The sequence below is a fragment of the Crocuta crocuta genome, unplaced genomic scaffold (assembly GCF_008692635.1).
Source record: "Crocuta crocuta isolate KB4526 unplaced genomic scaffold, BGI_CrCroc_1.0 scaffold143, whole genome shotgun sequence".
In the NCBI taxonomy this organism is placed as follows: Eukaryota; Metazoa; Chordata; class Mammalia; order Carnivora; family Hyaenidae; genus Crocuta; species Crocuta crocuta.
In genome coordinates, this window is record NW_027529175.1 from 2,850,157 (window position 1) to 2,864,654 (window position 14,498).

General features: G+C 56.9%; 1 protein-coding gene across 1 annotated transcript in view; it reads right to left on the reverse strand.

Moving 5' to 3' along the window:
- Positions 1–14,498, reverse strand: part of NFAM1 (NFAT activating protein with ITAM motif 1) — a 32,431-nt gene that overhangs the window by 4,687 nt on the left and 13,246 nt on the right. The window contains exons 2-4 of the mRNA XM_077757978.1: positions 12,827–13,150; positions 11,802–11,914; positions 6,527–6,610 (exon numbers count right to left, since the gene is read on the reverse strand). Of these exons, the coding sequence (XP_077614104.1) occupies positions 6,527–6,610; positions 11,802–11,914; positions 12,827–13,150 (521 nt within the window). The remainder of the gene's footprint in view (positions 1–6,526; positions 6,611–11,801; positions 11,915–12,826; positions 13,151–14,498) is intronic.

Sequence of the window (14,498 nt, forward strand, 5' to 3'; positions counted from 1 at the left end):
GCTGTACTGGGCTGTACTGGGCTGGGCTGGGCTGGGCTGGGCTGGGCTGGGCTATGCTGGGCTGGTTTGGGCTGTTTGTCTGGGACCCAGACCCTCCAAGGCCTTTGCCTCCTGCTGCTCTGTGGGCAACGGTGCTGACCCAAAAGGCCGTTGGTGCCGAAGGGTGATGTCAGTGGCAAAGCCTTCCTCTAGGTCGGCCGAAGCCAAAGCTGAAGTCAGCTGCCCTGGGCTAGGACCTAATGCGAGGGTTCTGGATACTGGTCCCCCTGTGAGACCTACCTCTCCCCGTGAACAGGGAGACCCAGAGCTGCACGCTCGTGGGCACCTGCACATATAGACTTGCACACCGCACTCTGAGGGCAGCTGGGGGCAATTTGGGGGTGTTCCTTGGAAAGGAGCGGCACTCAGCGGAGAAGTACAAGGTCCTGGCATGTCTGAAGAGAAGGGCACTGAGGGGACAGGAGTGTGAGGAGGTAGGGCTGGGAGAGCCCTTTGGTGAAGGCTGCCGGTGCCAGGCTATAGAGCTGACGGTGGGGGGGCCCCTGGAGGCTTCTGAGTGGGAAGCGGCCACATCGGTGGGGTGTTAGTGAGCTCCTCCCGCTGCGGTGCGCAAGACGGAGGGCAGCCGGCCAGGCTGAGGACGGAGCAGAGCTGAGGGGAGGTGCTCCGCAAAGCAGATGCCCCACCTGTGACTCGGGGCGCCCACTCTGTGCCCAGCACCCGGCCCCGTGGAAACCCAGGAAGGTGAGGACGGCTTGTCCTTGCCCCACTGGTCCACATGGCACTTGACTGCTAAGCACCTACTGTGTGAGACAAACCGAAGCACAAAAGTAAGAGGCGGCCCCCAGGACCACAGAGGGACACGGAGAAGAAAGGTAGGGAGGTTGGGGTCACGGAGGGGGTGGGAAGCTTATTCTAAAAGGGGGATCAGGAAAGACCTCACGGGGGAACGTGCCATCTGAGCAGGGCGCCGAGGAGGGAGGGAGCGGCCCTGTGGACAGCCCGGGATGGAGGGCATGGCCAACACCAAGGCCCCAAGGTGAGGGAANNNGGGGGGCGGGGAGGCCATGAGGGCAGAGCTCGTGAAGGCCGTGTCAGGGCTCTGACGTCGACTCTGAGTGCGGCAGTTGTGAGAATGTGCTTCCCACAGCTCCAGGCCCAGGGGCCAGTCCTGACCAGGGGCCCTAGCTGCTGGGCTCTGGAACCATCATCATGGGTACACGGAGGCCCTAGGCCCTGGGGGCTCCTCCCAGCCGGTGGCCGAGCATGATGGGGATGCCCGCACAGCCGCACAGCCTCCCACCCTGGGAGCCGGAAGACTCCTCTGACGTGGGCCCTCCCACGGGCCTGGCTGAGCCTTCCCTAGACGGCGTGGCTTCCTCTCTGCCGCCCTCCGCACTTTCCTCCCTCAGGACCAGCTCTGCGTTGGTCTGATGGCTCGCCTGGCCTTCCCCGTTTTCTGCCACAGGTGGTTCCCTTACTAAGGCCATTTCAGGTTCGTGCCAGCTCTGTGGCTGCTTCTCTGAGGACTTGTGATCTGCTCTTGAGCACGATCGCTCTGGCTGCTGCCCAAGGACAAGGGTAATAAAAGAGGCCGGCTGATCAGAAACCAACCACAAGGCAAGAAATGGTGGTGGCTCCCCCAGCTTTCACACTGGGTGGGGTGCGAGGGGGATTCCAGACACGCTAGGAAACACAATGTGCTGACGGCTCAGATACGAGCAGTGACAACAAGGGAAAGACATCTCCTGGGGCTCGGCCTGGACGGCTAGAAGAATGGAGCAGGCAGTCACTACAATGAGGACCATGAGTTGAGGCACCTCAGCGGCTAAAGACTGGGAGACCGGTCTGAGAGAGAAACCTGTGACTCACAGGCAGTGACTCTGGTGTTCAGAGGCGGTGTCTGGGCTGGAGATGGAAATGTGAGTTGTCAAAGGTAGAAGGTTTCAAACCTTGAGGCTGAGTGAGGTCACCCAGGGGTTGAAGATGGGGGTGAAGATCAGAGAGAAAGGGTCCCAGGACTGGACTCTGATATTTAGAAGTCAGGTTCCACAAGGTTCCACGAGGAACCAGTGAAGGAAGCTAAGGAGGCCCGGCAGTGAGTCTGAGGAGGGGGCATCAGGAGGGCGTAGAATGTTCTGGAAGCAAGTAAAGAAAGTGTGTCAAGGAGGAAAGAGAGGTTGATAGTGTCAGATGCTGACTCATTAAGGAAGAGGAGGACCGGGATTTAATCCAATGACCTTTGGATGTAACAATGCGGAGGCTGATGGTGACCTTGAGAAGGAAGATTTTGATGAATACCTGGGTAGAAAGCCCTACTGAGTGGGTTGGAAAAGAGAGAGAGAAACTGAAGACAGAGAGTTTTGACATTTCTGTTATGAGTCGTAGAGAAAGGGCAGGGTCACTGGAGAGGGCTCAATGTAAGAAACACAAGATGGAAGGGGCGCCTGGGGGGCTCAGTCAGTTAAGCGTCCGACTTGGGCTCAGGTCATGATCTCACAGTTCGTGGGTTTGAGCCCTGCGTCGGGCTCTGTGCTGACAGCTAGCTCAGAGCCTGGAGGCTGTTTCTTTCAGAGTCTGTGTCTCCCTCTCTCTCTGACCCTCCCCTGCTCACGCTGTCTGTCTTTCTCAGAAATAAATAAAACATTAAAAAATATTCTATTGTTAAACCCTATTTTACAGGTTATGGAACCAAGACTCAGAAAGTTGAAGTAACAAAACCTGTGAGCAAATGAAGTAGGCTTTGAATCCCAGTCATCTGACCCACTCCAAATCCATGCCCCTGAATAGATTACTTTTAAAAAACAAATTGGAGTGGTACAGCTTTTTTTTATGTCACAATATATCATGAGTATTTTCCCACATGAATAAAAATCTTGAATAAAAAGCAAGATGTGACATAATTAAAAGGAGAAATCTACAAATCTGCAATGAGATGGACAGGTTTAACTCCCTTCTCTGAACATCTGATAGACCAAAAAAAAAAACATCGAAAGGAAATGGAATATTTTAAACAGCATAATCAACAGACTGACCTAATTAACACATGTAGAACTCTTAGCCATGCACAATTCAAGTTCTTTGCAAGTGCACACAGAATACAGGCTAAGCCATAAAGCAACTTTCAAGAGACTTCAAAGGATTAAAATCATACAGAATATACTCCCTGATCACAGTGGAATTAGCGAGAAATAAAAAACGGAACATGACTAGAAAGTAATTAAACATTTGAAAATGAAGCAAAATACTTTTAAACAGCCCATGGGGCAAGGAAGAAATCTCAACAGAAAGTTTAAACTGAAAGATAATGAAAATATGACATATCGAAATGTGTGGGATACAGCTAAAGCCATAATTAAAGGGAAGTTCATAGCTTTTAATGCATAAATTAGAAAAGAAGAAAGATTGGGATGCCTGGGTGGCTCAGTCGGCTGAGTGTCCAACTCTTGATTTTGGCTTGGGTCACGATCTCACGATTCATGGCACTGAGCCCTGTGTGGGGTGCTGCGCTGAGTGGGCGAAGCCTGCTTAGGACTCTCTCTCCCAATCTCTCTGCCCCTCCCCTGCTCGTGGTCTCTCAAAAATAAGTAAACATTAAAAAAAAAAGAAAAGGAGGAAAAAAAAGATGGAAAATTGATAATCTAAATATCCATCCAAAGAAAGTAGAGGAGAAATGTACAAAAATCCTTTTCCAGAGATTGGGAAATAGACAAGAATGTCTGCTATCACCATTTCTACTCGCCATCACACTGGAGGTCTGAGGCAGTGTGATAAAGGAAGAAAAAAGAAATAAAAGTATGAGGATTGGGGGCACCCGGGTGGCTCAATCAGTTGAGCAACTGACTCTTGATTTCGGCTCAGGTCGTAGGATCAAGACCTGTGTTGGGCTCTGCGCTGAGCGCGGAGCCTGCTTAAGATTCTCTCTCTCCCTCTTCCCCTCTCCCCCACTCGTGCTCTCTCTCTCTAAAATAAAATTTTTTTAAAAAATGTTTTAAATATGAGGATTGGAAAAGAAGAAATGAGACTTGCATTATTCGCAGATGACACAAATAGAATGGCTTCATGGAAAATCCAAAGGAATTTGCAGAGGCCTATTAGAATTAATAAATAAGAGGCACCTGGGTGGCCCAGTCAGTTGAGTGCCTGACTTCCACTCAAGTCATGATCTCACGGTTCATGAGTTGGAGCCCGGCATCACAGAGCCCGCTGTGGATCCTCTGCCCCCCTCTCTCTCTGCCCCTCCCCTGCTCACGCTCTCTCTCTCAAAACTACACATTAAAAAAACCCAGAATTAATCAATGAATTCAACAAGGTCGCTCTATAGAAAGTAAATACACAAAAACCAATCATATTTCTACATACTAACAATAGACAATTAGAAGATAAAATTGAAATGGGGTGAGCACATGTATCTGAAGTCCCTAATATGAGGCTCGATGACATAACAGGTATAGAGTCCCACTAAGTGCTTGGCACATAGTAGGCACTCAACAAGCACTCCTGAGGCCATCACTCCTGTTGTTAATGTCATTCCTTTCTGCCCAGCTGGTAGGGACCAGTCTCAAGAGCCACCAAAGTCTATGGCCTCCCTTCTTCCCATCTCCTTTCTTGTCCTGAAATCTCTTGAAGCCACCTTTTAACCCTGTGGGGCTGTCGAGCCTCTTCTGCACAGTCTGGAGAAGTCGGCCTGAGCCTCAGAGAAGTCTAAGCACAGGCAGGAAGAAGCCGTTCCATGCAGAAGCTAGTCTCTTCCATTAAAACTACTCTCGTAGAAGGATATTTATTCATGTGGAAAGATGTTCATGAGATATTGCAACATGAACAAAAATAGCTGTACTACTCCAAAAAAAAAAAAAGTACGTGTGAGTGTGTGTATGGGTCTTTTTGTATGTATTTATAGAAAAAAGACTGGAAGGTATAGAAGTCGATGTTACTAGTATTTATCCTGGAAGGAAGTAGGCTTAGGATGATGGCTATTTGCTTCATAGATACACACACACACACACACACACACACACACACATATAGGGAGAGAGAGAGAGAGAAAGATCTTGTGTGTGTGTGTATGTGTGTGTAGAGAGATAGAGAGAGAAATGTTTTTATTCAAAAGCTGACATCAGGATCTCTCGCAGGGAAAATACCACGAGCCGTCAGGAGAGCAGAGAGAATATGGGGAAGTGTGAGGCCACGTGGGCTGCAGTGGCCGGTGGAAACTCCCCGGGGTGGGGGGCTGCCCTTGGGAGTGGCTGGTGCTGGAGGGACACCGCCTTTGCCTCGTCCCCATCTGTCCCCATCTGTCCCCATCCTCAGGAAATAGGGCCGTACTTGGCATGCCCTCTGTGTAGACCCGAGAGTCTCATGTGTGTCTGGGTGGTGGGAACAGGCCAGCGACAGCGGATCCGGGCAGAACCGTGCAGGGGCGACCCTGGAACACTCCCTGGGGAGGACCCGCAGGTCCCCAGCAAGGCTTGGCACCGCCTGGGTGTGAAGCCAAGATCCTGACCTGGCAGCGCTCGTCTCACGGAGCTGAGCCCCCAGCAGACACGGGGAGGCATTGATTCACTTTCTCTACAGTGAGCACACGCTGCCTGTGGAACTAAACTAGACAGAGCCAAAAAGGCAAGACTGCCACCTTCCCAGCCGCTGGGCAGAGCGGGGCCGCCTAGGGACCCGTGGGTGGGCTCACACCCAGCGGGATCGCCAGGCTGAGCCTCCTCTGGTAAGGACGAAGACAGGTCCAGCGACAGGAAGTGCTTATGACACAACAGCCCAGCTCGTGTCTCTGCTTGATTCTAAGGATACAAAACAGTGCGTGTGCGTGGGGGAAAGGAGGTGTGAAGAATTGAAAAGCAATGATGTGTTAAGGGCTTGTGATGGTGCCTGACCTTTTCCTCTTTCTGCGATTCTTGTTGTTTGCTGTGCTGCTGTTTGTGCAATAAAAACAGGAAGGAAGGGCGCCTGGGTGGCTTAGTCGGTTAAGTGTCTGACTTCGGCCCAGGTCATGATCTCTCGGTTCGTGAGTTCGAGCCCCGCGTCAGGCTCTGTGCTGACAGCTCAGAGCCTGGAGCCTCCTTTGGATTCTGTGTCTCTCTCTCTCTCTGCCCTTCCCTAGCTCTCTCTCTCTCTCTTTCTCTCTCTGTCAAAAATTTAAAAACAAAACAAACAAACAAACAAAAAAACAAACAGGAAGGAGCTGGTGAGCTGGTCAGCATCACCCGGTCGGGTGAAGGAACTTTTTTCATCCCTCGCCACCCTGTGCCCTCGCTGGTCTTCATCCCAGAAGGAGAGGGGCGTGCCAGGGAGGGGGGGCTGGGTGGCACCTCACAGCTACATGCCTGCCAGTGGCCGGGGGCCACACGGACGCTCATCCCCACGGAAATTCAGCCAGGTTAGAATTCTTGTCCCCAGTTTACAGACCACGAACACGGGGCCCGGAGGTCACATGGCTGGTATGTGACCGAGCCAGCAAACCAGACCCTGTGTCAGGCCTGAGAGAGGCAGAGGGGGCGCAGGCCCCAAGACTCACCGTGTAGATGGACTCGGCCGGAGGCTGCTCCTGGCGGTGGGCAGTGCCGGGGTCCAGGCCCTTCCGGGGAGCCCGCATCTGTCTCTGTGAAGAAGGGCATCACGGCTGTCAGGGCCGGGAGGGCCAGCTCCCTCCGCGCACACCACCCCGCAGGGAAGATAGCAGATCGTCACGGGGCTGCTCACAAACTGATCGCTCGCGCCTCCTGCCACCCTCCTTCTCCGAGGAAACGGGGCAAATGCCTCCAGCACCCACATCAAGCCATTCATCTGCCTGCACCTACAGAAAGGTCAAGGCCCTCGCGGGGCATTGCCCATGGACACCGTGCCTGGCTCGGGGGGACAGGCAGTGCAAGGCACAGCGCCAGCGTGACAGGGTCCCTGGCAACGGAGCCGACTGCCGTGGGTGGTCCTGGGCAAGTGCCAGCTGGACCAGATGTCCAGGCCCAATCTGCCCCCTCACTGGCTCTGAGGTCTCACACATGCCACTTCCCCTCCTGGGCCTCACTTTCTCCAGCGCTTGGCATTCAGGTGGCACCAGGTGGCCCTTGGCCAAGCAACACATGCTTGTCAGCCACCTCTCATTAGCCAGGTGGTCCGAAGAGGTGGGCGCTGTCTCTGCGCTCCTGGAACTGAGAACGCAGTGGGGAGACAGACGGTGAACTCACAGTTTTGCCAGAGCCTGGTTCGTGTGCTGACCGACAGGACAGAGCCTCTGGCCGACACGCACCTCACCGGGTGGAAAGGGTGCTGTAAACCCAAGCGCTGAGAAACTACGTTGGCAAGAGAGGGAGGGGAGGCAGGCAGAGGGAACGGCATGTCCCAAGGCCCTGAGGTCTCCAGGAACTTAAAGACAACCAACGTGGTTAGAGGGAGGTGAACCTGCCCGGATGCGCAGGGCGGAGCTCACAGTGTGGTCGGTGGAAAGTGTCCGAGCTCTTCTAGCAGGAGGTGTGGGGACTGGCAAGCAGGCGTCAGAAAGCTCATGCCAGCTGCTGGGAGGCCCTGGTGGTGGGCCTGCAGGGAGACAGGTGGGCGGCGGGCACAGGCCGGCTGCCCATCCCCAGCCGTTTCCCCGGCATTAGCTCTCCAGAGCTCCTTAGCTGTCTGGGAGAAGCCAGCACGACCCCCTCTCAGCCTAATCATCGCCTGGGAGAAGCGGCCTCACCGATATCGGTGGAGCTCGCTCTGAGCGCATCGCCCGCCCCATCTCGTGTGCTTCTCAGCAAACCTGCACAACAAATCTCCGTGTCGCCTCCGTTCCACACGTGAGGACCGGGAGGCTCAGAAATGGCAGGCGACTTGCCTGAGGCCGCAGAGCCGGAAGGGGCAGGGGTAGGGTTTGAACCCGGCTCTGCATGATTCACCAAGGTGCTGACCCGACAGTATCTGTTTCCGCCTCTCTGTTTTGTTGGAACATGTGGGTCTCCTAGACGGTTAGANCTTGGAGACAGCCTTGCCTACCCGGGTGCCTTGTCCCCCGCCACTAACACTTGCTCTTAGTTAGTCAATTCCACTTGGGATTTTCAAATGAATAAACCAATCCTTGTGGCCACAGGCAGGTCAGGAAACCTGTAGAGCCTCAGCTTCCCCCTCTGTAAAATGGGAACAATCCTGTCGCCTTGCCTACCTCACAGCCTGGCCGCCTCCAACTCCTCTTCCAGGTCTCAGTGCTTACTGACTAAGCCATTCCTCCCACGAGACCTAGTGTGTGTCAGCACCCCCCCCACCACAAGGGGGAGACAAAGTCCCTGTCCTCTAAGCCTTTGGTCTGAGCATCTGGGGGCATGGCGCCATTTGCAGAGACAGGGCAGACTTGGGACGCTAAAGAGTGGTGTCAGGGACAGGAGGTGTGGACGGCTGTGGGGCTCACACAGTGGGCATGGTCTGGAGCTCAGGGAGGAGCCTGGGGAGCATCAGGGGTGAGAGATGTCAATTCAGGAGCAGAGCAATCACCAGGGAGTGTAGACAGAGCAGGGAAAGTGCCAAGGAAGGGGCCTGAGACTCGCCACGTTTAGATGGGGGTGACCAGCCCAGGGCTGCCCAGGGATCCTAGAACCCAGGGAAGAAAACTGCGGTGGAGGAGGGAGACCTGCTGTGTCAGAGGCCCTTAAGGGCTGAGGACAGATCAGCCCACTCCGGGAAGCCCACCTTGATTCCCAAGCTGGGTGGGAGCCGTCCCAGGAAATCATTGGCCTTTTCTGGGCCAGTAGCTCCCGGCCTCGATTCATTTATTCACAGCTGCCTGTGCTCCTGGGGTCGTCCAAGCCTCCTCCTCCCTGGACCTCTCCTCTTGGCCCCCACGGCCGACTGCCTGGCCTGGTCACGGGCTGGTGACCAGCTCACCTCTCCCCCCAACCCGACCTTCCCCCTGCATGCTCGGTTTCCGCACTCAGTTCAAACCACGCTGGCCTATGACGGGCTAATGGGCCACTGGGGGCCGTCCCCCTCCAGAGCGGCATCCACGGGGTCTGCATCCCAAGCTCGGATCCAGCCCCAGGCTGCTCTGGGGACACAACACGAGCCCGGCAGCGGCTTCCGGTCTTCCGAGCTCTCTCTCCTTCAAGGCCAGTCTCTTGCACTAGCTCTCCCTCCCATACACGCGCGGAGGGAAGACAGAAGTATCCACGCGCTGCACTCCCCCTTGGGGGTGAGGCCCCAGCTGGGGCCTCGCAAATGCCGTCTCCTCCACCCTGGCCAGGGGAGGGGGAAAGTCGACCCTTCTCCCTGTTTCTGGAGGGGAAAACCGAGGCTCCGAGAGGGCTGTAGCTTGACGAGAGGGCAGGGACTGCATCTGTCGTGCTTTCCACTGTGTCTGGCACTCAGCCCAGTGCCTGGCATGTACTAGATATTCGAGAACTATTCCTGGAAGGAGACAGGGAAGGTAGGAGTTACTGAGCCAAGCGGCGGGGTGAGGGGCTGGGATCGGAAGTCAAGCCGGGGCTGAGTTTGACGCCACCCCCCCAACCAAGACTTTCCTGAGCACCTACTCTGTGTCCGGTGCCTCCCTGGCCCTGCAGGTCTCTGAGATCCAGTCATTATGATCCTCTTTTTGCTGAGCAGCGGCTGAAGCAGAGGCTCGGGGTCAAGGTCTCGCCCTGACCCGGCTCTGCCCTCCACCTGCTGTGCTTTGTGGCCGCGGGAGCCACTTGTGCGGTCACTCACATAAGCCTGGCGTGGGGGGTCCGCAGCCGGAGGGCGGGTCCTTCATCACCCCTGCCTGAAGCACAGTTTCTGGGTCCACACCCCGGTTCCAGTAGCTGCTCACTGAACAAACGAGTCAAGAGCCATCCTGGCCGCCGCCATCATGGGGAGAGCAGCCGTGAGGCAGGATGCAGGCCAAGCCGGACACACAGTAGGAGCTCAGCACACGTTGGCTGAGGGAGGGAGAGTGAGCCCGGTGGCCGGTGGGTCTCTGTCCTCACCCTGGGATTCCCAGGAGGCCCAGAGAAGCCTTTCCCGCCGTCTTCTGCCTTCAGCTGAGCTGTCCCTGTGTCCAGGCCAGGGGCAGGGGTGGAGGTGGAGGGCAAGGGCCCACAGAGCCGGCACGGCCCTCTCGGGCCTCATGGCAGAGCCCGCACCCGGCCGGAGCAGAGTGGACTGCTGCAGCTTGTCAGCAGGACGAGCCAAATTAGGAACAGGTCATGCCAAGGTCACAGCCCATGCCCGTGGCGTCCCGAGGCGGATCGCAGGACAGGAGAGGAACTGGACGGGCGGCTGAGGTCACCAGGCTCTGGCTCAGAGCTGGCAGGAGAGGCAGCCTCCGGAAGCTTACGGCAGATAAAGCAGCCGTGTCCGCTTCTTTTTGTCACCTTGGAGCCTTTTCTGGAAGAGCGATTATGTCTCCAGCCTTGAGGCATCATGGGAAACTGAGGCCCTCATTCAAGTCNCCATCCCCGCCCCCCCCTCACCTCCCTGCACTCAGGCCATACCACCCACGTGGGTCTCCCTGCAGCTCCTGCCTCAGAGCACCCGTACCTGCTATTCCCCTGCGGACACACTCTTCCTGATGCCTGCCTGGCCCGCTCCCTCCCAGGCGTGGTGTGGGGAGGCCCTCCTGACTATTTACTTAAAACAGCAAACTCCCTCGTTCCACACTCACTCCTCTCTTCGCTTTGCTATATTTTCCCCCAACACTGATCACATCCGTTATGCTACTTATTTGTGTATTTGTTTATAGTCTGTCTCCCCTCGGCTGGAATACAAATTCGACGAAGGCAGAGCTTTCTTGCGGATGAATTTAAGTCATTGCTGTAGCCCCAGGGCCTACTGCTAGAATTTAGTAGGTGCTCAATAAATAAGTGTTGAATGAACCAACACATGAATCCCCATCTGAGAGGGGAGGGGGCCTTCCCTGGGTGTAGATGGGGACCGGCACTTTGGGTTCAGCCACTAAACCTTTCTTGACCCTTGAAGGAGCCCCCGTGGCGCCGCAGAGGCCTTTCCCCATACTCAGCGCCTCAGCTGACTGAGCTGCTCCCCAGGCTCGGCCCCCGAGGCTGGCGAGGAGCCGGGAAGCTCTCAGTCCCTAGAGGGCCTAGCAGTGGCCTGAGCTGTTCTGCTTAAAGCCTTCAAGGAGCCAGAACAGAGGGTCCCAACCGCAGCCCAGAGCACTGCCAGCCTGCTTTGCACCCCAGAGCCGGGCAGAACCTGGCACCCTCCGGGTAATGCATTATTCTTTCGCCCGACAGTTACCGAGCACCTGCCACACCTGGGCACGCGCGGAGCCACAGGAACAAGCTCGCCTTGGTGTCTGTCTGCGTGGCACTTGCTGCCTGGCGCAGAGCTGGACCAAACCGCCCGATCCACCTGCCCTCCAACCCTGACTGCCGCACGCCTTCCACGTGACCGGGGGAAGGTCACCCCCTCTCTGGGTCTCACTTCCCAGGGCTGTGCAATGGGAGGACACCTCCCCCGCAGAGTGACGGTGGGACACAGATCAGAGGAAAGGGGACAACGCCTGGCCTCACTGTGGCTCTTCCTTCCTCCTGAGCAGCTGGGGATCCAGAAAACTGGGGACAGGGGCTTCTAATCTGGGGGGGCTAGAAACGGGAAGCATGTGGGCCTGAGCCTTCCATCAGAGACTCAGAAGGGCCCACGACCTAGAAAAGGCCGAAGAACCGTGGTTTCGAGCAACAAGATCGAAAGGGACCTGGTGGTGGCGAGTTGGCGAGGGAGGGGTCCCCGGTGCCAGAGGCCACAGCCCATGGGGACACCGTGTCCCTAAAGCCACAGGGAACGGGGTAGAGAAACAGCTATGTGTGTGTGTCCCCTACCTTCTTCCAGAGGAGCAGAGCGGTGACCAAGATGCTCAGCGCAGTCAGGAGGCCCGTGAAACACAGTAACAGGAGCTTCTGGGAGCCTTGTGGGGGTTCTTGGTACCCTGTGTCTGGGAGGGGGGCAGGAAAGCTCAGGATTAGTTACCCGAGAAAGGCCAGGGCAAGCCCCACTGTGCCAGCCCCCCAGGCCCCCGATTCCTATGTTCTCCTTTACCCAGGACTCCCCTCACACCGCCCCCCACCAAGGAACCCCCAAACCCTGACCTCTACCAAGGCCCTCGCGTAGGGCTAAGCCCCTTTCTGTGCCTGCTGCCTTGATTCTGGTTAAGGGCAAGGACCGCGTCTTTTGTTTCTCGAGTGCCCCTGTCTCGGGGTGACTGGAGCCACCGATTGCTGCTTGCGGGACCCTAGGCAAGTCACGGTCTCTCTCAGGGCCTCCTGTTTCCCGCAGGTGAAAGGGGGCTCATGTGGGCGGGTGCGGTGAGGGTGAGGGGCCAGCTTTGTCCCAGGCCTAGCAGGTGGCTGGTCCGCACCAGGGGTGGGTGAAGGGCACTGTCCATCNGATCAGAGACTCATGGCTTTGCTGATAGGCTGTTCGTAACAGCCTGTAGTCACCGCTCCTTTGAGGACGTGATGAAACTAGGAAACTTTTCCGGAAATATGTACGCAGGCCGAGCACTCGCTCACGGGCTGCCACCAACACACACGTGCACGAGACCTGCTTGTGCCCACCCCACCCCCCACACTGTGCCGGAAGGACACCGAGGCCCAGTGACCTCTTTCAGGCACCTGCTGGGGGTGGCCAGAAGCACAGCTCCATCCCAGGCCTCTGCCCTTCCCGAACCAGGGTAGATGTCGGGACGCCCGTGCAGCGGCTGGGGGGGCGGCTCCCCGAGGACACCTTGTTCTGTTTTGCCAAAGCTGATAGAAGAGGCGCCCCCTGCTTTAGATCGGGGCTCAACTCGTGCGGTGTGAAATCTCTGGGCCCTCCGCCCGGGGGAGAGCCCCGAAGGGAGCCCCACCTCTGACCAGGATGAAGACGCCGCTGCTGATTCTTATCCAGTCGGACCAATGCAAGGAGCAATAGTAGGTGCCGGTGGCTGACGCGTCGGGCAGCTTGGGGGTGACCCGGCACGTCGCGCTGTGCATCTGGTTCTCTCTGACCGGGTCGGGTGAGCAGGTCATGCGCTTCTCAGAGCTCCTCTGGCTCTGGAGGTCCACATGGAAGTACCAAGCTGTGAAGTTCTTCAGTTCAGTGGTGTGGGAGATTTTGCAGCTGAAGGAAACGGACTTGTTGGCCAGAGAGACCACAATAGGGGCACCAACGTGGGTCACCGACTGTCCTCCTGCAGGGGAGGAAAAGGAGAGAGAGGGAGCTTACCCCGCAGGCCGCTTCCGTCCCTTCTTCCTCCCGAGCTCTGTCACTCCTGAAGAGTGTCGGCTCACACTCCCGTCTTGCATGCAGTACTGTGCACAGTAAAGCCAAGTGCTTGGTACATACAGCCCTGCGTCTCCCCACACACCCAAGGCAAAGTGTGTGAGAGCTCCAGTTCACAGAGAAGAAGAGTCCGGCGGTCAAGAAGGTCACCCTGCTGGCTTTCAGTCTCTCAGCAGGTAGGAAGCGGAGCCACAGCCCTGCCCAAGGCAGGCCAACTCCGGACCCCACACTCCTAATCACCTCCCCACTGGAAGGCCGAGAGAGAAGCCACGTTGGAAAAGAGCACCGGTTTGAAAAGACCCAAAGCTTCCGAAGGATGAGGAGTAAAGAGGAAGGAGGCAGGAGACAAAATCAAGAAACGTTTCCTGGCAGGAAGAACTTTTCCGGCAGTAGACGCACAGAGGGGAGCCCCGGCTCTCCCCAGGCTGAAGGCGGAGGCACGCCAGGCATCAGAGGAAACAAACCTTGCCCTGAATCTGAACGTTTCTATGGACACAAGTAGCCATTGCAGCCATGACCAGGATGTCCGACGACCAATAAAAGGCGGTTCTGCGGGGGCCGCCTCCTTCCTCCCCCTCCACCCCTCCGCATCACAGGCTCCTAGGAAAGCCATCTGAAAGCCCCCCACGGCTGCCCCTGTCTGCCTGGGCCTCCCCCCACCTGCAGGCTTCCGACATGCAGCCAGACTCCGGGCCACATCAGCCGCGGCCGTCTCCCACCCCAGCCCTCGGCGCACAAGCCCGCTCCGTCTCCGTGTGCCTCGGGCCCTGGACTTCCCCAGCAGCTGGACAACAGGCAGCTCTAAACCGAGGTCGGCAGCAAGCAGCCGAGACCACGCCGGCCGGGTTGTTCATCGGGAGAAGATCATGCATTCGAGAAGCTCCGAGAGGGCTGCCAGATTTATTTTGCTGTTGCGGAAAGGGAGGCGCACGGGGCTGCCTGCCTGCGGTACGGGGCCGGTGTGGGGCCAGGCTGGACCCTTCTCCGGGCTCTTCCGCTGAGCCTTGTGCTGGGTCCCCCGGGGACAGGACAGAGCCTCCACGCCCATCAATCCCTCCAAGCTCCGGCCACACTGATATGCTGAGCCTCTTGTTGAGCAGCTAAAGAGATACCCCTTCCTCCGAAGGACTAAAGGCAGTGACAGTCCCAGGGAATCGGCTGGATGTCACCGAAGATCGGTTTTGCTGTCCTTTGTGACTCTGATGAGGCTCACACTCAGAGGAGTCCCAGAGCAGGCCCCCAGGGCTCTCCCCGCC